The 26,086-nt window shown below is 38.7% G+C and overlaps 1 protein-coding gene across 2 annotated transcripts in view; it reads right to left on the bottom strand.

The window, feature by feature from the left end:
* gatad2b (GATA zinc finger domain containing 2B) overlaps positions 1-22,866 on the bottom strand; it is a 53,116-nt gene extending 30,250 nt beyond the window's left edge. Inside the window, exon 1 of one of the 2 annotated variants that reach the window (XM_030741148.1) lies at positions 22,725-22,866. Coding sequence is in view for 1 of the 2 variants with exons in the window: in XM_030741147.1 (XP_030597007.1) it covers positions 186-247 (62 nt within the window). In the remaining variant the exon portion in view is untranslated. Of the gene's footprint in view, positions 1-185; positions 289-22,724 lie in introns of those variants that run through there. The other variant, XM_030741147.1, reaches the window with a different exon arrangement.
* Positions 22,867-26,086: the final 3,220 nt, after the last annotated feature.

Here is a 26,086-nt window from a genome sequence, read left to right as displayed (position 1 = left end):
CTCTTTAGGATAGTCACAAACAGCATAGACATGCTGGTCGAGATGTTTTTGCTCCCTGTAGAAATAAATGCTCTCTTTCCTCACTATTCTGACAATATCATTAACCCCTTGGGTCACCATGTACACAATTGTGACCAAGATTAAACACTGAAATAACCCCCCTGTTAGATAGCACCTAAGCTTACCATCCTCCCATCCACAGCAGATGTTTTGAAAAGAGTGCCGTGAGCAGGTTGTTTTGGTGCATATCATGAGCTCCAACTGATGGCTGGAATGGTGAGCTGGCTGTTAGGCTAACAGGACCTGACATCGCTGCAAATGTCAAAAGCACTTTTGCAAATCAGCTTCTACAATGACAAATTCATCAGATATTTGAAAATTAAGCCACTATGTTCTTGACTTTAAAATATTAAAAGTGTAATTGGTGACTCAGAAACAGTAGTATTTCAACGCTTTACCTGCAGTTTGGGGCACCTTCCTCCACCACTGCTGCCAGTGATTTAATTCTAAATCACTGGCAGTATCGTTGCATTCTGGGATACCTGGTTGCCCAAAGTCCACACCACCATCAATTCAACTGACTGTGACACTGCATCAAACCATTATCTGGGATTGATCTGTCTTGACTTGCTGTGCAGGGTAACCAGCCAGATGTTAGGGTCTGTTAACAAGCCACAGTGACAGTTTAAATTATTTCACGATGCACTGCAGCACAGGAACCATGAAATAATTAAATAGGGAATAATTAAATATATTGTTAATAATATATATTGTTATTTTCATTAAAGACACATTTATTTATTTTATTTTGGCACTCTTGGTGCTCCATATTTTTGAACTGATCCAATTTTTGTAAAGCAGTCAGGACTATAGAGACCCTTTGTCTTAGATTCAGAGGTTACACAACAGAGGTGTGCATTTCTTGTTGCCGGTGCTACAACAACTGGATATCAGTCTCACGTTTCTTTAAAAAGAAAGAAAGAAAGAAAAATTGCAACACACAAGACTTAATTTCTTGTTTTCTTTCTTTAAAATTTATTTTAGCAGGGAACTGAGTGCGCTAAAAACACATTTGAGCCAGTCTGAGCCAGTTTGTAACCTCAGAGTATGGAATTATCTCTTAATATGTAGCCGTTAGTGGTCAAGACGTCACACAGAAAGATGGCCAGGAAAAAAAGGAAGAAAAAAAAAAGAAAAAAGACGGTGGGAGGTGAGGAGCAGGAGGAGCAGGGGGAGGAGCAGCCACTGCATTTTGAGAGCTGAACGAAGAAAATCTCTTCTTTAAGAGCTGGCCCTTTGACAAGAAAAGACTGAGTGCAGAACTTCAAACCACAGGGTGGGGCATACACCGTTCCACCAGCCAAAAGAGGAGGAAAAAAAAAAAAACAAAAAACAAAACAGCAGGAACATGAGACATTTAGTCAAAGTGAGGCACAGACATCTTAAAATGAGGCTGAGTGTGGCAGCCAGGAGAAGTATCACCAGACAGCAGAGACAAGCACATGAACGACAATGGAATACAGTGAGAAGATATTGACGAACATACTAAAATGGCAACACATTTCACTCTCAGATTCCTGGGTATTTCAGACATAATCATTGCTAGAGATGCTGGTGACTGTTTACATGTGGAGCAGAAGCTATTTTTAGGCATGTATCAGTCCAGATATGTGATTTAAACAAAATGCAGCAAACACTATCGCCAAATGTGTATACACATTTCCAAAGTTATATAAGCTATAGATGATTTCAGTTATAGTCTCAGGAAGAACACTGGAATCAACCTAAATCAGAATCAGCAGATCAGACTTAAAAAAACAAAAACAACACACACAAACAAAAAGGCTGCATGGATAAAATCCCTGTGCTCACACACTCATTGCATTTCCATATGGCACAGAGGAAGACTGCTGCAAAATGAGACATTCTGCAGTAAACTTTAAAAAAAGAAATTCTTTGCTTTGTTTCCTGTTTTAATGCTATTACTATTCCAGGGCTGAAGCTTTTCAATACTTTCTATCTGGGCATTTTAACATGGGAGTCTATGGGGACTGACTCACTTTTGGAGCCAGCCTCAAATAGCCAACAGAGGACAGGTACTTCTGCATTGGCTTTGTTTTTCAGGCCAAGACTGGTACTCGGATGTGGCTTTAGTTTAAGGTTTGCCTGTTCTAGTCCAAATGTGGTAAGTGCTCATAAAAAATTTCAAAGCCAGTCATTTAAAACATCCAAGTTCCTTTTGCCTCTGAAACTGATCAGACATGTATGTACTTAGAAGTCATGCTTTAACTAAACTTATGTATACAGTACCATGCAAAAGTCGACCCACCCCTCATTTCTTTATATACTGCTCAAAAAAATGAAAGTAAAGGGGCAACAATGAGATAACCCCCAAAACAGGGATGTTTTATAGGTGGAGGCCACTCTCCTTCCTCATCTTTAGCTTCGCCAAGGAGGTTATGTGTTTTTGGTAGCGCTTGCATGCGTGTCATGCTATCTGAAAACACAACAGCTCAAAAAGTTTGAATGAATTCTGATAAAACTTTGTGGGGGTGTACAGTAGGTCCACATTAACAGTTAAATTTTTGATGACATCCACCAAGGTCTTCAAGGTCAACTTAATCATTTATTGGTTGAAAATTATGAAAAAGCCTTAGAACTTAGAAACTATGAATCTTACAAGTGTGGTGTGTATTGTCAACATATAGAAAGTACTGTATAACAATTTAAAATGTCATGTCTGATCTCTGAGCTTTCCTTCAAGGTCGGCAGATTGAGCTCAAGGTCAAAGTGATAATAATGCTATGTAGAGCTATCTAAAACTATGTTTCTTTCTGCCACTGTTTATATTGACAACATATAGGGAATGATTTATGGGGATTCTAAATATGTTATTTTGGACCTCTGACCTCTTCTTTAAAGTCCAAAAAGGTCAAACTTTCATAAAATGTCTTCTAAACACATAAATATCTACTGCTTTTTTTGTATTGGCAACATTTTGGAAATGATGCTGGTGTATGGGGATTCTAAATATCACATTATAGTTTGCATTCAAATATCATATCACATTTGACATCTGACCTCACTTTTACATTTCACATCTGTCTTTTACATCAAAGAAAGTATTGACAAGAGAAAGCGAATGAGCTTCCAAGTTTAGTAAGAAATATACTGTAGTGTAATATTAAATGTTCTGTTATTTACAAATCCATACCTGTTATCCATTACCTATTTCTAAATATTGTCTGTGTAATCAAAGTAAACATCTGACATGCTACCCTTATGAAATTTTTGCTGTGTACTACAAACATCTTAAAGTATGTTTAAAAAGAACAAAGAAAACAAAATAAATATATACAAAATACAATACTATTCACTTAAAAGGAAATACTGCCCAGAATGTGAGCTGCCTTGGTGGACGTTTGTGCTCTTGGAGCGCTTCTTGTTTCTGTTTTTTCTCCAGTTTTGCATTTATGCAGTTATGCTGCCTTTAACATTGTTCATCATGACCGCTTGGTGGTGGGCCAGTGTTGCTCTAAGAAAGCATACCCATGAAGGGATGCACAGACCTATGCAGGCTAGGAAACCCTGACTGCCATTAGATATCGCTATGAAATCTTTGGACCCATTGGTGCTGGTGCAGTGGATCCTGGGTTCCTCCTGGAGCAGGGCAATGCTTGGCCTCATGTGGTGAGAGTATGCAAGCAGTTCCTGGAGGATGAAGGAATTGGGACCATTGACTGGTCCCCAACAGGACACGCCTGAGAGATTATGTTTCAGGCCATCCAACGATGCAAGGTTGCACCTCAGACTGACCAGGAGCTCAGCGATGCCCTGGTCCAGATCTGGGAGGAGATCCCCCTTAACACCATCCATCATCTCATTAGGAGCATGTCATTTTTTGCTTCCAAGCAGCCAAACTTGTAATTTTTTAAAGTGGTCTTGAGCAATGGTTCTTCTGGCTTTCTGAAGGTCTTTCAAAGTTTTTCTTTGAAAATAGGAAAGTACAAAGAGTGGACTGAAGATGAGTTTAAAAAAAAAAAGTCCAGAGGAATGGAGATTTTTTTTTTTTTGGTTGTTAAGCCACTTAACACTAACTATGCATCATTCAAGCATAAAAAAGGCACCTAAGTCAAGGGATGAACCAGTGTTTTGTCTACACAGACAACTTGGCAGAAAACCAATTTTAAATTGTGTCTTCAGGCACTTTGTTATCAGCAGCCCATTGCAAAAACAATTTGTTCCCATTTCTTTTGTTGAATCTGTGAAAACTATCAAAGATAACACAGTTTGACAGGCATAAAGTAGTATTTTTGCACCAACAAGGTGATTCCAAAAGAAGTATTAGCTGAAGATGCGGCATAGCTTGTCAAGGTGTGGAGTGTGTCATTAAAAAAAATCTGAGGAAAAGTGGAGGTTAGAAGAGGTGTCAGGCTTTAAAAAAAAAAAAAAAACCTACCTACAGCAGATGAACAGAATCTGAAAGTCATCTTCTTAAGAAACAATAAAAAAAGACCTGACACAGGCCCTGAGAGATGCAACTGCCTCTTCAGTTGATCCACCTACTGTTTGCCGAGCTTTATCAAAAGTAATCTCATCTCAGTGGAAAAGTGGCTGTCAAGAAGTCATTCTTAAAGAAAGGAAACAGTGAGAAAAGGCTGAGGTATGCCAAGTTGCACAGGAGCTGGACTGAAAATGTCTTACAGAGTGATTAATCCAGATTTGAAATTTTTGATTCAAATCTTCATCAATATGTACAGAAGAGGTCATCAGAGACAACAGTGTCTGTCTACACCCATCTGTAAAACATAGAGGACGCTCTGTCATTGTTTGGGGCTGCATTTCAGCCAGTGGTGTCAAAACTGATGGAATTATCAATGCAGAATGGTACCATCAGATTTTGATGCACCATCTGGACCACATCTGAATGGCAGCAACTACATTTTTCAGGAATGATACCAAACACACTGTCAGTGCAGTAATAGCATACCTGTTCAAACAAACAACAACAACAACAACAACAAGAACACCAAAAAAAACCACACACAAACACACAGTAAGTCTGTTGAACTATTCTTGAAGACTAATTAAAGAAATTACAAGAAATCTTGCCTAAGAAAGTTCAGGCTGTGTTAAAGAATTGTATAAACTCTGCTTTTGCCTTATATACACTATATGCTCTTTGCATGTTTCAATAAATCACTGCACCTACTTCCATTTTTTTTAGTAAAATATAAAGAAATAAGGGGTGACTCAAGACTTGTGCAAGTTTCAACTGGTCTGGTTCATTGTAGTTAATGTTAATATAATCTCAGAGTTTCCTCTATGCCTACCACCCCACCCCAACCTTTACGGCAACTTCAGTGCATTAGTACACTTGGACACGGACGCACACAAAATTTCGCTGACAACATGCACGTCCGGATTGACTTTGAAAAGAAAATTGTGCAATTTAGTATCTCAGTTTAGACCAATTAATCTGCAAAATAAGTTGAGCACTTATAATCAAAAATCAGAGGAAAAGAGCTTGTGAATGTGAAAGATGGCACCAACTGGCCTTTACTTTACTTTACTTCCAAGTCAAACTTTTGAAAATCTGGGCTTTAGAATATATGACAGGTGTACCAGCAGAATGAATGAATGAATCAATCAATCAATGAATAAATGGACCAAACCCCAAAAGCCTTGAGCCTAACTTCTATGGTCACTGGGACATAAAAACTGGATGTATATAATGACCAATACCATTTGATTTAATTGGTCTCAAAACAAAATTTTCCAGCCATTTTCCAGCTAGAGGTTCTACTTCCAGGTTCCTACTTATAGAAAAAAAAAAAAGGCACTTAAATACTAATCAATACTATAAATGACTATCTGATTAGATGCGCATTTGCAACTGTATTGATAACAGTATCTTTGCCTCCTCCAGTTGTCACAATGACAACTTCACACAGCACCACTGCAGAGTGGCAGACACCCAGACCCACCCCCTTACTAGCAGCTGAGGTAGTTGATGTTCACTGAACCAGTCTTTATGAGGAATCTTTGAAGAGCCAGTAAAGCTCCTTTTCCAACAACACTGAAGTTTTAAACAGTTATCATACATTAACGTGGCCAGTGCACACATTAATGTTAGCCGTTTAACTATTAGCATTTGATAGTAACATAAGTTGTCTGTTATCATTATGGTAGAGGCTAGTGTCTACGGCTAATAATAAAACCATAATATTAATGTTGGAGCTACATAACAAAATATTATCAGTCCTATCTCTCTGATAGACAGTGTTAAATTAACAGAATAACAACTATTTGTGTCTAAAGAGCAGAGTTCTAGCTAGCGGTTGATCGCCTGGCGCTTCTTCGGGCTGAGGTACTGTCGTGCTGGGCTGAGAATTTCGGCTGTTAGCCATCAGAACAGATTGCATCACCGGACCAGAAAGCAGTTGTTTCGTACAATGGAGGAACAAAAACACGGTGCCAATTCACCAGATGCACAGCATTACCTCAACCTAAAAGTAGTCTTTTAGGAGGGGTGGGGGGAGTCTCTTCTTTGCACTAGAACAGAGAATCTTAAAATACCTGTAATATATATCCACGGTTATGTTACTATTTGGGGCTTTGTTGTGTGTCGGAATAAACTGGAACATAACCAAGCAAACCAAGCTAGGAGTCACCACATTCAGCACTGGAGTGTGGACACCAGCATGGAAGAAACCAACGCTAAGGTTAACACTGCTAAGGTTAGCCAAACTCTGCCAACTCATTTGACATTGTGTGTATTTGTAACATTATACATGGCGCAAAGTGCTAATTAATTAATGAGAAATGTGATTAACAGTTTCATATAGCTCCTAAAATATGCACATATACTTTTTAGCCAAAGTTTAACTTAATTTAACTTCAGTGTGCTCAGTTTTGAAAGTTTTGAGTGTTTCCTAGTAAACCGTCAAAAGCTAAAAACTCTAAAAACCTCTTCCTTTATGTTGCCATGATAATTTCAATTTTCTCACCATTTTTCCCTACTATTTCTTTATATAGAGTAATATTTCTATAAACTACATAGCAATTTCAGTTTTTGCTACTTTATCCAAAAATCTAATTTTATATAGAAGGCATGAAACAGACAAGGAGTAGACAACAGGAAGGTGGAATGAAATACAGCCTGCTTTTTTCACCCCACTACTTCTGAAATGAATGGGTCACTTGGTTCAACTATTTATTAGCTGCAGAATTAGAATAGCCTATAATTCAAACAGGAACTATCAAACCAAATAACTTAATTTGGAGCTTCCATACTGTGTGCTATGGTAAGTATTAGGGATGTGCGCAACTAGACGACTAATTGTCGCTAGCTAGCCTAATTATTAGCTCCACCAGATGGAGCTGCACCCCTGGCATAATAGAAAAATACCATTACTCTGTTAATCTTGGCCTGATACCTTTATTAGTTCTAATATTGTTAGTTATTTTTAAAGTTTTAATCTGAAGCGCACCTCCAGAGAAACACACGTCCTTCCCTGCATTTCTGGCTACTTCCCCTGAGTTTGTACAAAGAAGCAAAAAAACTAGAGGGACAAATGTGTTTGCACCTTAAAAAAAAAAAAAAAGAAGACCACAGCAAAGAGTAAAAAGTCCCAGCATTTTACATTTCTCTTGGCCGCCACTGCATATAAAACACCAGGACACGACTGAAAGGTAATTAACGCACTAATGCACCTGCACAAGCATAAACACTGGCAACAACATCAGACACTTACATAAGTTACATTGTAGCTCTACAAAGACGCAGCGCTGACGTTTGAGTGGAAAGCTGGAGGAGGCCTGGATAAGCGGATGAAAATGGTCAGATGTTTGTATTGTATTGTTTTGATGCGCGTCATGAATTGTAGAACAACAAGCATTGTTCATAATGTGCGGTGCAATGCGCCACACCTTATGAGCATTATTATTTTTCGGATGTTATTTTCTCATATTAAATGACGCATGATCATTTGCAGTAACATAGTTTCATATATTTAACAACAATTTATTATTATTTTTTTCCTTTAGAGTAAAATGTGCAGGGTTCATAATGTTCAGTGCCGTGCAGTTAAGTAGCATTTAAAGTGAACGCGATTAATGGTTTCAAATGCCTTTGTTTAGACAGTTTTTGACATTGTCCATTAAACAGGCATAAAATTTAATTTGATATTTGAGTGTTTCTTAGGTTTGGAGTAGTCGGTTAGTCAAAGTTTTTGTTTTTTTTGTTTACTACAAGTCTCATTTTTTGTCGCCAGGAACATCCCTACTAAGTATCAATAAGGTATCACAATGTCAAACTTAAAACAATCCAATAAGTGCGACAGTAAAACAGTGAGAACTTTAAACTCCTGGCTGACCAATATGCTACAGTTTGGTTTTGGACTAAAACCAGGAATAGAATTCCAATTTTATTTTCCAATTATTTTTTTGCTAATTTAGTAATCTTCAAAGAGGCCTTTGAACATTCACCTTGATCAAAACTGAATTTAATATTTCTAAATAGCAGACAAAATCAGTTACATTAATGAGATATACTTCATACATCTTTTTCCAACAAGTCTAAGTGCAAGTTTTTTTTATTATAATTATGACAAAAATGAAATATATTGCAGTTTTGCAACTATCAGAGATCAAAACAGATGAATAGTCTTAAAGATATTAAAATTTGAAAATCGAAAAAAACAAGAAAAAAAAAGTTCATGCATGTTTATTGTGATAAACATGCATTAAAAAAAGATGACATCATGCAATAACTTCAAATTGTGTCTTCTAGAAAGATTTGGATTTGGTAGTAGCATATCCAAGATTTGTGGTGGTGTTCTGCCTCACTTTCCCAAAGTGAATCATGAATAATTCATATTTTTCCCCCTGCAGCATCCATGGCCTCAGTGTATATTGTAATACTAGGAAAATTGACAGATTTTGTGATAGTGGTATACAATTTCTTTAGACTTCTTTTCAATTTGCTTTACTTTATTTTGAATATAAGATTCTTTATCCTTCAAACAAACTGGAAATTTTACAGGGGGAGAACCCAATGGTAGTAAAGCTCAAATCCAGTTGGTCTCTCATATCTTTCTGTTGCACTTAGAGACCAAGAATCCGCCAGCTCAGGTTAAATAAAATAACTGCACATTAGTTAATCAGTTTAAATATATTTCTTCCAATTGTAGTCAAATGTAGTTTATCAAGTTACATATTTTTGAACAGTATGTCAGTCACAATGTCTGCCCCCCATATGAATTTTTAAGTATTTCCCAAGTGCTGTTAAGCAGAACAAGGAGTTTTTAAACACAACTTTTCTAAACATCCTAGTTTTATTTTGGATGCCTGCATTATTTTTACTTTGCACACCGAAAGTTATTTCACAAAAAATAAACAGTACCAGAGTCAAACTTATTAGCCCCCTTAAGCTAATAGTCAATCATATACCCTTTTTGCTGGATAACAGTCTGCAGTTATTTGTTGCAGTTTTCAACAACTCTTACATACATCTGCTGAACAATTCCAGCCCATTCTTCTTTGGCGGATCTCTCAACCTCCCCTATATCTGATGGTCTTCTGGCATGGACCAATTTGGTATTCAGTTCACCCCACAGATTTTCAATGGTATTCAAGTCAGGGCTTTGTGCAGGGCAGTCGATTATGTCCACTTTGGATTTCGGAGGTAGTTCTTCACCAGGAAGGTTTGTTGTCATATTGGAAGACAAAGAACAGACCCAGACCCAGTTTTGCTGCTGACTGCTTGAGGTTTTCTTTTAAAAATCTTCACATATCCTCCTTTCTTTATGATTCCTTCCACCTTGGCGAGATTCCCAGTTCCAGATGCACTGAAGCATCCCCAAAGCATAATACTCCCACCACTGTGTTTCACCACGGGGATGGTATTCTTTAGGTTGTACACCTCTCTCTTCTTTCTCCAAATATAAGCAGTGTCTCTATGGCCAGAGAGCTCTATTTTTGTGTCATCTGACCAAAGGATGCGCTTCCAGTATGCATAATATTTCTCCAGATTGTCCTTAGCATACTTCAGTCTGGCTTCAGCAGAAGTGGAGTTTTTCTTGGTCTGCAACCTCACAGTCCATTCCTCTGCAGGGTTCTAATGATTGTTTTCTTTGAGACTACAATTCCCAACTTGGCTAAATCATTCACTGGTGTCTTGGCAGTTGTTTTGCAGTCTTTAGACACATCTCTCACTAGTTTTCTTTCCAGTCTTTGAAATCTTTCACTTCCTACCTCTGCCAGGTGTGTTCTGTACTGTGTGGCTCTATTTTAATTTCTTGATACTTCTCACTCCAGTTCTTGATACTTGGAAACACTATAACTTTGTGTGTGTTGTGTATGTATACTTATTTCTTTAGTTTTTGGCATGATGCTTTCTGAAGTTTTTAATATTGGGCGTAAATTGGAAGATAATCCTTAGTTTTAATTTGAATTTATAAGCTTTAAGCATTACAAAATAAAAGCATGGAACTCATGGATCTTTGTTGTTTCATCCTGGAAAGTGGTTCTGACACTCACTAGTCATCAGCCTCCTTCCATCTGCTTAGTGTACAGTCTCAAGGTGCTGGACTTGCATGGTAAGAAGCTTTTTTGTCTTGATGTCAGGGGCTTCCATCTCCTCCTTTGGCCAGCTTATTATCCCAGCAGGGTATCTGATGACCGGCAGGGTGTAGGTGTTAATGACCTGGATCTTGTTTTTCCCCATCCCACTGACTCCTCAGGACCTGTCTTATTCTCTGCAGGTATTTGGGGGTTGCAGGTTTCCTAGTGGCCTGTTCATGGATCCCATTTGCCTGTGGGATTCTAAGGTACCTGCAGCTGTCCTCAGTGTCTGCAGCGTTGCATTCTGGTAGTGCAATCCCCTCAGTTCTAACTACCTTTCCTGTCTTTGTTACCATCCGACGACCCTTGCCAATCCAAATGACATTCCAATCAGAATCAGAATCAGAATCAGAAGGTTTTTATTGCCATATGGGTGAACAGGTTCACAGCATTAGGAAATTGCTGCGGTACTTCGTGCTTACAGAAAAAAACAAATAAGTATAAAAACTATAAGACAATATACAAGTATACAAATTGCAAATATACAGAGATATTAGAGCTATAACTATAGCACAATATTACAAAATTACAAAATATACAGTGCAGAGACTAATTAAAATGTCAATGTCAATGTCATTTGGATTGGAGATCCTAGTGGTGTGGATTTAGAAAACTTTAGAAATGGCTTTGTAACCCTTTCCAAACTGATTCTCATCTGTTTTTTAAGTTTTTTTAAAATCATGGCATGATGTGCTGTTTCTTGAGATATTTTAGCCTACTTTACTTTGTCAGAAGGATTCTTTTTAAGTGATTTCTTGATTCAGCAGGTCTGGTACTGATCAGGTCTAGTGAAAATGAATTCAGCTTGTGATTAACCACATCACATCAGTATTGTGTATTTACTCTGGTTATCTTTATCTGGTTAATTTTCATCACAAGAAATTAGATCATTGAAAAAAAGAAATCAAATGACAAATCAAAAGGGTGTAGGCTGAAGATACAGCTTATTTAACACCTAGACCTGATAAAAAATAAAAAGACACAGAGAAAATAAATCATAAATATCTTTAATCTCTGTAATCTCCGATTTAAAAAAAAAGAAAGAAAAGATAGCTCATTCATGTCAAATCCAGCTATAGATAAACTCTACCTAAAGCATTTTCACACTTAAAATTTACTACAATATTGAATAATTCTGATAGTTCTATACAATCTTTTAAACAGTTTCAGTGTGCTGCACATTTTTAATTTTGACACAGTTCTGAAGTTCAACCACCACAACAGACACACAACTTTGGGTTTCTCAAAATTATAATTTTCTCTTAATTCACCTGTATTATCCCTTTCTTATTTGTCATCTAATATTAAAATGTATTTGATAATCTGCAAAATTTAAGTGTGACAAACATACAGAAAAACAGAAAGGGGGGCAAATACTTTTTCACAGCACCATATATAGTGCTTTTCTACTCTAATTGAGCATTGGATGCCCTTTTTTACTACAAGTCTCATTCACCGAGTTCCACACTCACACAGAACTTTTGTTCTGCAGGTAAGCACTAAATCTAACATTCACACACACACACACACACACTCACACACACACTCACACTCTGAAGCAACTCAAGATTCAGTAACTTGCCCAAGGATATACTTCAACTGGGCCCCGACCAAAATATCATAAGGGCTGATATTAGCCATTTCCTGATGTATTGGCATTTATAAGGACAGATTAAATTAAATTTTAAAATGTAAAGAAGAGCCATGAGAAATGTAGATACTATAAAGTTTGTCTACCAGAGGGCACTCTGAAAATTCCTTGTTGTCCTTGTTTGGAACACCATAAACAAAACAACCGGCTGATCTGTGCATAGTTGGGTTGAGCTTAAGTGAGTAATTCACAACTTAAAACATACTGATTTTACAATGGATTGTCATATTATGTTAATAAAGATTCATAAATAAATATCCATGTGTATCTGAATGAAAAAAAAACATGCTGATATATTGGATTTTTTTTTAATCAGCACAGGTCTTTATAGTCCTATATCAGTCGGACTCTAACTTCGACATGCAGACTGGAGCAGCTGGGGATCGAGTCACTGACATTCTGATTAGCAGACAACCCACTCTACCTCCTGAGCCACAGCCACTCTATTAAAGCATCCCAAGCTTTTTCCCTTGAAACTTAATAAGGTGCTAACCCCTTACTTTTAGCATAACCTAAACTTAATCCTGACTATAACCAAAAACCACGTCTCAACCTTCAAAAAGGCTTCTGAAAGACGAGCAAAGCGAGCATTGAAAAATCAAAATTTTTCTAAATATTTCTCACAATTATCATCATACATCATAGCTGGACAAGCACATGGTAAAACAGTATAGAACTGGCACAACCACCATAAGACTCACACACTGAACTGAAATGGGGGGGGGGGGGGGGGGGTTAGGATATTAATTAGGCTTTTCATTTGTTGTGTTCTTCCTCCTTTTTTTCCCCTCTTTCACTTCAGTCACTCACTCATATTGTTACAAACTGGAATCTGCCATTCTGCACAATCAGGTTTTAAACTTGTACAACTTGGGTGTGATCTTATTTTTTTAAAATGTATCCTCTTAAGGGCATCTATCGATTGCAGTTACAGGAACAGCTCTTCAATTTCTGTTGGAGGCCACTCACATCAGACAAGCATTGACATGCACACCTGTTCAAAAAGTATTTATACAACTATAAATCCATGTTAACTTTTTCCATCACACAGGATTTTTTTTTTTTTTTTTTTACTGTTTGGATATTTGGACTCTTCATAATAATCAATTCCACTAGCCTGATTGGATCTAAAGAGACCTACAACTGTCTAGTACCCTCAGAATAATAATATTCTGAAAGATTAGGATTTTTTTTAAAAAATAAAATGATGCTATAAACATCTTGCCTAACCAAACGATAGCTTAAAATCTACAGTTTGTACACCACCAACACGTTCTGAATCGTTTTTTCCCCACTCAGCGACACACCCCTCAAGGAAAAAAAACTCTGGTTAGTGGTGACTCTGCTTAAAGACACGTTATGCTGGACACACCAGCAACCATTGTTGATTGTCTTCCAGGGGCCAATTATGTTGATTGAGTTCACTAAAGTTAATATTGAATCAGTGAGTAACTTTGCCAAAACAATGCCAGACTCTGTCGTTTTCTCTGGTCCCCTCCCCATTTGGACCAGGAGTGACATGTTTAACCATATGTTCTCCTTGAATTGCTGGCTGTCTGAATGGTGTCCAAAAAACGATGTAAGCTTTATAGATAATTGGAAAACTTTCTGGGGAAAACCCGGTCTTGTTAGGAGAGATGGCATCCATCCCACTGTGGATGGAGCAGCTCTCATTTATAGAAATATGGCCAAATTTATTAACACCCCCCTCCGAATGTGACTGTCGAGAGTTGAGACCAGGAAACAGAGTTGCAGTCTTAGTAGGTATAGCCAATCACACAGCACAATTTGATCACATTAGGCTAAGCCAATCAGACATGAGAAGAAGGGTGCACATCATTAGCATATATTATGATAGCATTAGCAGCCTGAAATCCCCATGGGTATTAGCCGACCCTTGCTAGTGCTAATCGCTCACTTGATCAGTTCCGATAGCAAACTGGTGAAATTCACAGCCCAGCACAGCACCGGGCGATCTGCTGGCTGGAACCCAGGACTCTGGATAATGCTTTGATCTTAAATATGATCAATCTATTCCTATTAATAGGTTACGTACCACAGGTCTTTAAGGTAGCAGAAATTAAAATCATTACTTAAAAAACAATCACTTGATCCAGCTGTCTTGGCAATTTGAGGCCAATCTCTAACCTTCATTTTATCTTCAAAAACACTTGAAATAGTTATAAAACAGCTAACTGCTCATTTGCAGAGTAACGGTTTATGTGAAGAGTTTCAGAATTCATCACAATACAGAAACAGCATTAGTGAAGGTTACAAATGATCTTCTTATGGCCTCTGACAGTGGACTCATCTCTGTGCTTGTCCCGTTGGACCTCATTGTGAAGCATTTGATGCCGCGGACCATAATATTTTATTACAGAGATTAGAGCAGGTACTGCGCTGCAGTGGTTTGAATCATATCTATCTAATACATTCCAATTTGTTAAATTTGTACAGTGTGTCTTTTGTCCTGTCTTCCTCTGCTCACCCTCAACTGGAAGCAGAAGATGACTGCCCCTCCCTAAGCCTGGTTCTGCCAAAGGTTTCTTCCTGTTAAAAGGGAGTTTTCCCTTCCCACTGTTGCCTAGTGATTGCTCATAGTTGTTGTCTGATAGCTGGGGTTTTTCCTATCTATATATTGTAGGGCCTTTACCTTACAATACTTGTTGTAATTTGACTCTATATAAATAAAATTCAATTGATTAAATTGAATCTTTGGCCATATGTTCTGCACACTTGGCTAAAGACAGAAGCAGAGCTGTCAACTGATAAACATCTAGTAACGAGTTTGGTCAGGTGGCAGGGGAGCCCAAACGTATACTGAGGTTACGTTGGGAATGTCTAGCAGAGGCCCGTGAGATCTTTAATTCCCACTTCTGGTAGAACTTCATGTTGGGGATGTTGGGGACATTGAGTCCACACTGACCATGTTTCATACCTTCATTGTTGAGGCTGCTGCACAGAGCTGCGACCGCAAGGTAGTTGGTGCCTGTTGTGGCGGCAATTCCCTAACCAGATGTTGGACACTGGAGATGAAGGGAGCCATCAAACTGAAGAAGGACTCCTCTCGGGCTTAGTTAGCTTCTGGGTCTGCAGAGGGAGCTGGCAGGTACCGACAGGCCAAGTGGAGTGTGGCTCTGGCAGTAGCTGAAGCAAAAACTCAGGTGTGGGAGGAGTTTGGTTAGGCCACTGGTTTCAAACTTTTTCCATCATGCCCCACTTCGCCAGATGAAATGTTTTCACTCCCCACGCAAAGCACGGTCTGGTGGGGGGGGGGTGTCACAACAAAGCAATGGCACAACAGCTCTGTGTATACAGCAGATGGTGTCAGTGGACAGTTTCGCTAGTCACAGTGGTAACGTACCTTTCCTTGTTCCACCCACCACAGTTTGAGAAACACTGAGTTAGGCTAAGTGGTTAGATCATTGAACAAAAACTCCTCCATATCAAAAGGAGCCATTTGAGGTTGTTTGGGCATCTGACTAGAACACCTTCTAGGTGAGGTATTTTGCTGTTAATACATTTTTTAAAAGCTTAACGTTTTTGAGATAAGTTGTGTCCCTGAATTGCGCCCCCCCCCCCCCCCCCCCGGCACTCTTACGGAAACCCTTCTGAATAAATTCCCTCACTTTCCTCTAGTTACAGTAGTTTATAAGTGGTAGGTTACAAGTGACTTTCCTCTAGTTACAACTTACTTACAGTAAGTCACAATGTTTGGGACGAAATTCTCTACAAGTAACGGAGTAAATATCACTCTTTCAACCTTTTTTTCTTTCATGTTTCAGAACGGTTCCCTGATGTGGAAAATAACATGTCCACTCTGTTATGCTTAGTTACAATATAACCTGATATTTTTTGTAATTTTGATCATATGGTTGATAAACATGTTAAAAATCCTGTTTTTGGTCTTCATGCGTTAGTCTGTTGTACGTCTTGAGAATAAAACATTGTCCCTGTTACTGCCCACCCTGTTACTGTGCAAAGCAGTAACAGGGTAGACACACGGTAACAGGCAGGTTGGTTACTTTCTTATCTTGGTATTTAAGCCCAAAAATATCAGGCAGAGACTGTTCATGTAAAAGAAGACTAAAAAGACTATTAAAAATGTTTAAATTATAATTATATTAAATAAAAAAAAAATACATTGGCATGATTTTATTTTTTATATTATACTTCATAAAAAATAGATTTATCTAAAACCAAATCAAAATTATAAATACCAATAGTTTTAAAGCTGCTGAGTTTATTCAAATAAGCAAGCATTTTGTCAAGAAATTGGCACTGACATGATTTTATTTATTACTTTTATTATGAAGCAAAAAAGTATTAATAAGGAAAAGAACATTCTTGTAAATATATATGTAAATAGCTAAATTCACTCAGTGAAATGGTATACTTTCCATGTCAGGAGCTACAACCAATGTCAAACTTGGAAAATGTTCACTATCATAAAAATCTCTATTTCATTTAATAGTTATATATATATGCTCTTGGTACAAAGCCCAAAAATTAATACAGGTGTCCTTCTAAAAGTCTGCTAAAATTGAAAATAGTTGCAAAAATTAAGTTGTGTAGCTGCAAGAAATGTCTCTTCACGATATAAATGTTTTTAAAATCTCTAGAACTATATATTCATTTTTTAAATGGTTATTTTTGTTTATTAAACATGAGAAACTTTTAAACTTTTAGAGGATTGTCATTTTCTTAAACATCTAATAAATTGTAAAAAAAAAAAAAAAAAAAATGTTCCACATCCTAGCTGTGAAATCATATCAAAAACTGCATGTTCACACTGGTTTAGTATAGGGTGGGCACATTCAAAAACACTTAATAGAGAAGATGAGAATGCCTGTAACGGGGGAGAAATTTGGACTGCATCACATGTGGAGAATTTGAACAAAATTGTTATCCTGAGCTGGACTGGTATTTTTCTAATAGTTTAACAGGCCCTCTTTCAGATGAAAAAATAAAATCGTGGAAAAATTTAACATTTATTTTTTTAATCCAACCATGCCACCTTCAAATGGCACTGAATAACAAGAATGGCCTAGTTGCAGCTAAACTACTGGAAGACATGCAGCAACACCAACTTCATTTAATAGGGCAGATTAATAATTATTTGTGTTCTGAACAAGGATGTTGCTTAGGAAGATTTAAAACTGAGCATTCTTTAAATGGATTAAGTTAAACTCTGGACACACGAACATTTTATATATATTTTTGGAGCTATATGAAACAGTTAATCATTTTCTTTGTTAATCAAATCATGTTTTAAATATTGCTGAATGTGCACTACTTGGAGCTGTGTATAACAATGCAAACATACACAATGTCAGAGTAGCCTTGGTCTCTTCCAGAGTACCTGGTGCAGATTATAGTTATACCTTACCTCGTTTGACTGGTTATATTCCAGTTTATTCAGACAAGGCCAACATACAGTCAATCTTATTATTTTATAATTGATTTACATCAAAGTGCACTATGTACTACAGAACATCACATGGCTGTCATTTTTTTACTACAACTCCATTCACAGACCGAGTGAAAGACTGTCAGGGCTTCAACCCTGGGTACTGGCTGGTGGCGCTGTAATGTCTTTTAGACCAATAACTACCACTGTGCATTGACAAAATAAGAACATGTGTAAACAACTAACATTTCAGGTGGAGACTAGCAAGGGCAGTAAGGTTTAAATGTCTGGTCAACTAGTCACGCACGTCTGGTTATGAAACTACATTTTCAAAACTTTATTAAAAACAAAAACAAAAAAGCAACGATAGGATAAAGTGTTGTCATCTGATCACCTTCATCTGAAAATCTATGGAAAAAAGCATGAGAACAGCATGAAAGCTGACAATAAGCAATAGTGTGCAAAAGTCTTGAGAAACTCCTTTTATATTATATATATATATATGGTATAAGGACTGGACTGAATATGAGTGAAAAAGCAAACTATTACTCAAGACCATGTTAAAGAATTACCAGAAATTCTGATTCCTTGGAAGCAAAAGAAATGAGGAGTGGCTCAAGGGTTTTGTATAGTACAGTATGTGACGAACCAAAAAAAAAATTTTAAATAAAAAAAACAAAACACCCACTGTCACACCTCCACACTGCCTAACAGAAAGTTTATCCTGTTGTCATCCTTGTGCACAGCAATACGTGCCAAAAAATGACATCACAACTGTTTCAGTGTGATGCACTTTGGTTTTGTACCATTCTCAATTTTTTCAATGTAGCAAGCACAGGGCAGTCGTTACAGATCAGCTGGAGGCATGGCTCTGCGAGCAGGTCATTCTCTACAGGCGTGTCTATGATAGATCGATGTGGGAACATAGGGATTCCCAGATCGTACAGAGACTGCTGCAACAGTTTTTTGCAGAAAACCTTTTTGCCCTTAAGTTTGTGACGGATTCCCTAATCATAAGCCATTCCCTCTGAAGGACACACACAAGCCATATTCCAGGTCTATCAAATATAGTAGCTATATGGACAACCATTTCCATAGTTAATCCATCGAAAATGAACACCTTTCTCTGTCTGGGAACAGGTGTTTTTCTCTTCCAGGAAGATTGTTTGTATAATGGCTATAATTGATTAAAATTAAATTCAAAAATTAAAGAGCAAAAGAATAATATGAGAAAAAAAATACTAGACTTTTCACACAGATCACAGTCACAAATTTGCAAAATATACTTGGACATTCTCCAATATTAAAGTCACAAATATTCAAGAACAAACTGAAAAATTCAGTGTGTTTTGTCAAGACACACTGAAAACACAATTTAGAAGGTTGATCAGCCTCATCACAGCACAGATGTCACTGGTAAAGACGGAATGCCACAGGCATGTGTTAGTGAGGCTATACAAAAGTTCAGAAACATGGCTGCATCTGATACACAAACGCTTCCACAGTCAGGATATTTCTTTGAACAGGAACAATTCATTGCAACGTCTCTTCATAGACCAGATTCTTATGATGATATCTTGATCTGATACTGGTCATTACTGTGGTCTGTTATTAAACTGGTACCAGTTCCAGACTCATCAGTACCAAAGTATTGTTGAATGCCTGGACAAACTGTGCTGCTACTGTTATTTACGCAATGTTAATTCATTCTTATATAGCTGATGATGCCTTCTTTCCATCTGAAACAAAACAGCATGTTTGCTTGAAAGATGCTGTGCTTCAGTGCAGCCTTATGACTCTAATGCTGATGGTATTTGCCAAACTTAAAATGATACTGTTCTGATCTCGAATCAAGGTGACACTCACTGATAGTTTTCCAATGCCGCGTTTCCATTAGTACCTACTCAGCGCGGGTCGACTCGACTTGGCACAACTAGCCACGAATTTGTTTTGTTTTCCATTACAATTGAGGACCACCTCAGTGTGGGTGGATTCGATATAGCAATGCGGCCAGGAGTCTTGTGATGTAATTTGTATGGGACTCAAAGTGTGTTATCTTTTGTCTACACTGCTGTGTTGCGCGATGGTACCTGCGAGCAGCAATTAGCTCGGAGACCTCATGATAAACTTTCTCATTTTTCGTCTCATCTCTCACCAAGCACAGAAATGTCTGCACCTCCTCATTCAACCACGGTGTTGGTTTGCGTGCCTCCAGTTTTGTGCTGTCGGGTTTTCAAAAATGGCGCAGTTGATTCTGGTGAAGGAGTTGCTCTCATGACTCAGCTAGTGATGACACTCCCTGGCCAATCAATGGCATGCTGTTCTTCGACGTCACATTTTCGAATCGTCCCGGATCACTTGGAACCCCGGCTGAGTGGGTAAAGTAAAAAAGTAACCGGTACCTGGTACCGGGTACTAATGCCAGACTGAGTCGAACCGTGCTGAGTAGGTACTAATGGAAACGCGGCACAAGTCAGTAGTTATTTACCTGGGACTAACCAAGTCTGGCTCATTGGGATTTCTAAATTCTTCAAACGGTCCTATCTGCTTAAATAGGCAGCACCTCCAGCTTTGTCAGTGGACAGCAGACACTCAACAGCCAAGTGACTCTCAATTGTTAAGGGGAAGGATAATAAGCCTGGAAAAAGCAAGATTTCACTGACTTGAGTTGGTTCAGGTAATGTATGCTAAGTAGTCAATCGCTAAACATAACAATCGCTAACCGCTATATAGTTTCTACGTAGCTGTGCTTAAAATGAGCAATAATTATTTGCTTGTGGCTGTTATATAGTCTCAGGTTTAGGGAAATTAATACACTCCTCCAGCATTTTAATAACCATCACACTAATCTGATGAAGCCAATCCACCTTTGCAAATCAGTCCATCTGGTTCCTTGACTTTTTTTTTTTTTTTACCCCCTAAATTTTTATCTTGTAAATTAGTGACTAGATAGTTTAATATTATTGAAGGTTTCAGTTTTCAGAATGCATGGCTGTTGTCAGATGTGCTTCACTTCAGAATCATTTGGTTTTTTGATGCAGTGCCATTTAAGGTCACAAAAATTGTGGCCTATGGGTATTGATTTTTGAGCCTGTCTTTTGTGTAGAGATATTTCTCCAGAGCCTCTGAATTTTTTTCGTTAAAAGCAGATATTGAAAATTTTTATTCTCAAATAGCTCAAATAGCTACTTAGCCATGCAGTGGCTTAAATAGAGTGGTAAAACCCTATCCAAAGATGTGGTGCTTCTCTGGGATGCTCTTTTTCTAACTGATCATTATTGACCAGTTTCAAATTAATGTAATAACCGGATGTTTAACCAGGTGGTTTCTAAGCACCACTTTTCCATCTATTTTTTAACCCCTTTCCTAACTTTTATTGCATGGCAGACATCAAATTCAAAATGTGCAAAATTTCTTAGTTTGAACATTTTTAATGTTTTCTTTGTTCAATTTTCAGTTTATTGAGACTATAAATGACTTACAAACCATTACGTTGTTTTTATTTACATTTGCCAAAGTGTCAAACCTTTTTTTTTTTTTTAAAACCAAGCCTGTACACTACAGCACTCTGTGGGACCTGTAAAAGGCTGTCAAAACAGCACGGTACTTTTCATCTGTATGCTGCTGTAGCTGCTAGGAGATTCTGGAAAAAGGAAGAGTAAAAATGCCATAACTGAGAATATACTACAGTTCATTCACACTCTTCAACAGCAGGGACCTTTCATTCATACAGCCCCACTATCACCATGTGAGTGGAGGGCTGAGTGTTTTGAGGTCTGGCAACGTTTATCTAAGAAGGCTGGGGAGGGGGTTGCTTTAATTCCACAAATGAAAATTTGTCATTAAGACGAGAAAAGTGACAAAACAATGAAAGCTCCTGCAGTTAACCTTTCATTCCAACAGGTTTTCTGTGCTGAAAAGCTTAGTTGTACGGTCAAACCTCTTCTTATGCAAAGCTCTTATAAATATAAAACATTAATAATGTCTAAGATGGAAGTTAAAATGGCCAGTTCCTGTGAATCTCTTGTAATGGAGGAAGGTACACACACAAATTTTAATTTCACCTCACTTTAGCACACTCAAACTCAAAGATACTATTCTGTATTTTACTATACAATTCAACTGAAAGAAGTCATATGTAAATATCAGCATGTGACTGATTGAAATCCTGAGCAGCAGCAGCAGAGGCAGAGGAGGCACCAAATCTGCTGAACAGAGACGAAATGAGCTTGTGTACACCACAGAATAATAGCAGCACACATTAAATATTGATTCCAGTTTGGTCTCTAACGTCATCTAGAAATCCACCTCCGCTAATCCGCCGATCAGGAAACAATCAACCGTCTGGCCTGAGTAAAGCCTTGCCCTTACAGTAAAATGTTGGTTATGCTGACAGGCGCCAGGCAGCCATTTAGGTGCATATGGAGCCAGTTGAGTCTCTATGTAAATGGCTGATGCATTTCGAATTTTTCTTCCTAATTGCTGAGAGCCATCAGCACCCCCGGCCTCCTCCTAGCGCGTTTTAATCCGCCACTTTACACGGCCTTGCTGCAATAAAACAAGACCTCGTCTCATTCCAGTACTCTCTGAAGAAGCATTTACTAGTACCTGAAGGACCGTGTCTCTTTATCGAGTCTGAGTTAACCCCTAGAGACTCTGGATGAAACAATGAAACGGATTGGAGGCATTCCGAACAACGTTTCCATCAGATTGTAATTACATGTCCGTTAACAGCTCGGCTGTTATCAAAACACAAAAAGCCGCGTACGATAAAAAAAAATATCCATAAGTGTTTCTGTTGAGACTGCAGGCCTTTAAATGTAAAGTAACAGTTGGAAGCGGCAGTGCTGGTCGCCAACATGTCAGCCAGCATCAATAAATAGCGACGCAAAGGCGCTCTATTGTCTGACAGCGTATCAGCTTATCCGCTAGCAGGAAAACGACACAATAACCATCCTGCCGCGACGTGAAACCAGCAGTTGCCGTTTCAAAACATCTCTGACCAGAGCCAGGCCCTGTATACATCCTCGGACTCACCTGTGTCTCCTTTCGCCTCAGTGTGTAGCGTCTCCGGGTTCACGGTCCGGTCCTGACGCGTTGCAACAGCCCCTCACCACCAGTCCCCGGCACCGGCAGGCAGCACTGAGCTGCTGATTGGGCCTCGACAGACACTCACCCTCTCGGTGCAGCCAGACGGACCGCTAATTGGTCAGACACTCACTCCGTGAAGTCCAGACACAGCGCTGAATGGCTGTTCGTTTCCACAGAAGACCCAGACAGACAGCTGATTGGTCGTTCATTTCCGCGGCGGAGACAGAGTGAGATTTGATTGGATAGTAGTAGTGTTGTTGTCTGTGTCTAGATGGAGAGCCATGTTACCTCAAACGAGGCTAAAAAAAAAAAAAAAATGTGTTTGGTTGTATTCACTTAACTAAACCGGATCATTCATAGTGTTCCAAATGATTTTTTTTCCCGCCACGATGAAAAGACTCTCTTTGGATTAGCAAACACGCCTGCTACATTTTCCGCGGATAATTTTAATGATTTTTTTTTTTGTTGTTGTTGCACCGGTTTTCTATCGGGCTTTCTGTGCACACGTGCATGACAAAGACCCAAGGCAGGGTAAATGTAGCTGTGACAGCACTGCGGTTGGATAATAGGAAACGTCATTACGTCTATCAAAACTAATGCACTGCAAAGCAGCTTTCTGTAGGTAACCGTCTTCTCCGTATGCGCAATAATTTATTAGGGCCCGAGCACGAACTGTGCGAAGGCCCTATTGTAATTGCTTCGTTTATTATTATTATTATTAGGGCCCGAGCACGAACTGTGCGAAGGCCCTATTGTAATTGCTTCGTTTATTAGGGCCCGAGCACGAACTGTGCGAAGGCCCTATTGTAATTGCTTCGTTTATTATTATTATTTTTTTTTTTTTTTTTTTTATTATTCAGGCAAATGAATTGGCTTTTTGGGGGCTTTATCATATTCAAAAACTCATGAAACTTTGCACATGCGTCACACCTGGTGAAAATTTAAGTATTTTAATGGGCTCGGGCAAGGGCGCGCCCAAATGGCTCGCTAGCGCCCCCTAAACTGGAGCCCCACCGCTGTGTTTCACGTACATGAATGAAACTTCATACACATGTATATCATGTCCAGGCGCACAAAAAATCCTCTGGGAGCCATGCCCTAAACTCAACAGGAAGTCCGCCATTTTGAATTAATTATGCAAATTTCCCGATTTGCAGCCCTCACACTTTTTCTAATAACTCAGAGGTTTTAGACGTTATCATCTCCATATTTGGTTTGTGTAACCTACACCCCCAGGGGAATCTAAATCTCGAAAATGGTGAGTTTTTGCCAAGGGGGAGGGGTCCTTATGCCCCTTTGAACTTTGATCATTCGCCATGAAATTTTGATTGCCTCTCATTCATACCTACATGATCCAATGTGCATCAAACTTCTCCAGTAGGATGAGGGTGCCCCCCTGAACACATACATATGACAATATTTAATATCAGTCGCAGCGCCACCTAGTGGGAACAGGAAATGTCATATTTTACACTTGGAGGTCCAGCTCCAAGGTGGTTTAGCAGAACCATCTCAAATTTCACCTGGAAAGCCTTAAGAAGTTGGACTTACTGTGTTTTCAAAACTGTGACTTTTTGACAAAAGGGCGTGACCCTTATGGGACGGCAAAGTTCGATGATTCGCCATGAACACAAAAATGGCTGTAACTCAAAGCCAACTTGCCCAATCTGGCTCAAACTTCAGTGGTGTGATAAGCATGCTGCCCTGAACACATTCATATGCATAAAGTCCATAAACGTTAGAGCGCCGCCTAGTGGCAGCTCGGAATATCTTAAAATAGCATGTTTTTTGAGTAGCCCCGGAGCTACGTTTTATCTACATGTATGAAAATGTACAGGCTCATGTAACATACTAAGACGTACAAAAAAGTCTCTTGGACCCATACCCCAAACCCTACAGGAAGTCAGCCATCTTCAATTGAAGGTGTCAATTTTTGCGATTTCCACGCCTGCTATTTGAACGAACTCGTCCTAGGGCATTTCACCCAGTGACACCAAATTGGCTCCAGATCATCTACACAAGTAGCCCATCAAATATTGTGGAAATCTTTACAAAATATTAAACGGCCTTGTCACACCAGGCCATTAAATTTGGCCTTTGTTTTTCTCCCTCACCACCAAAATTGTTTGTGCACTTGTTCGCACATGCTTTGTCTGATCAGGCTGAAAATTTAATCACTCATGTACACACCCAGGCTGAATCCATAACTACAGATTCAAGACTGTAGGCGCAATAGCGCCCCCTACAGAAGCAAATGAAAATTTGTATGACCGTCCACAGAATTAGTTTTGCTCTGAAATACATGAAATATCTTTCACCATTCCTTACAAAATCCTCATCTATTTGATAAGCCTCCTGCCCTGAACACATTGATATGCATAAAGTCCATAAACGTTAGAGCGCCCCCTACTGGCAGCTTTAAATATCATAATATACCATGTTTTTTAGCTAGCCCCTGAGTTACATTTTATCTACAGCTCTGAAATTTTGCACACTCATGTAACATCCTAAGACATACAAAAAAGTCTCTTGGAGCCATACTCCAAACCCTACAGGAAGTCCAGCATCTTCAATTGAAAGTGTCAATTTTTGCCATTTTCAGGCCTGCTATTTGAATGAACTCCTCCTAGGGCATTTCACCCAGTGAGACCAAATTGGCTCCACATCATCTAGACAAACAGCCCATCAAAAAAGTCAATCAGACCCATGCCCTATTTTGCATGCTGGAGCCGTGACCACACCCCCAAATATTCCATTGCGTCTATGCCGAGAGCAAAAGATACCTTTTCCTATAAAAGAATTCAACTTTCTAGAGACCCATCACGATCACAAAACCTCCGAGTGCGGCACGGGTCGACGAGCGCCACAGGTCGACGCGCGCGGAGTGCGAGGGCCCGATATCACCGCTTGCGGTTTTAATTATTATTTTTTTTTTTTTTTTTTTATTATTATTATTATTATTCAGGCAAATGAATTGGCTTTTTGGGGGCTTTATCATATTCAAAAACTCATGAACCTTTGCACATGCGTCACACCTGGTGAAAATTTAAGTATTTTAATGGGCTCGGGCAAGGGCGCGCCCAAATGGCTCGCTAGCGCCCCCTAAACTGGAGCCCCACCGCTGTGTTTCACGTACATGAATGAAACTTCATACACATGTATATCATGTCCAGGCGCACAAAAAATCCTCTTGGAGCCATGCCCTAAACCCAACAGGAAGTCAGCCATTTTGAATTAATTATGCAAATTTGGCGATTTGCAGCCCTCACACTTTTTCTAATAACTCAGAGGTTTTAGACCTTATCATC

This window comes from Archocentrus centrarchus, chromosome 11, assembly GCF_007364275.1.
Source record: "Archocentrus centrarchus isolate MPI-CPG fArcCen1 chromosome 11, fArcCen1, whole genome shotgun sequence".
NCBI lineage: Eukaryota > Metazoa > Chordata > Actinopteri > Cichliformes > Cichlidae > Archocentrus > Archocentrus centrarchus.
This window is presented reverse-complemented; position numbering and strand designations above follow the sequence as displayed.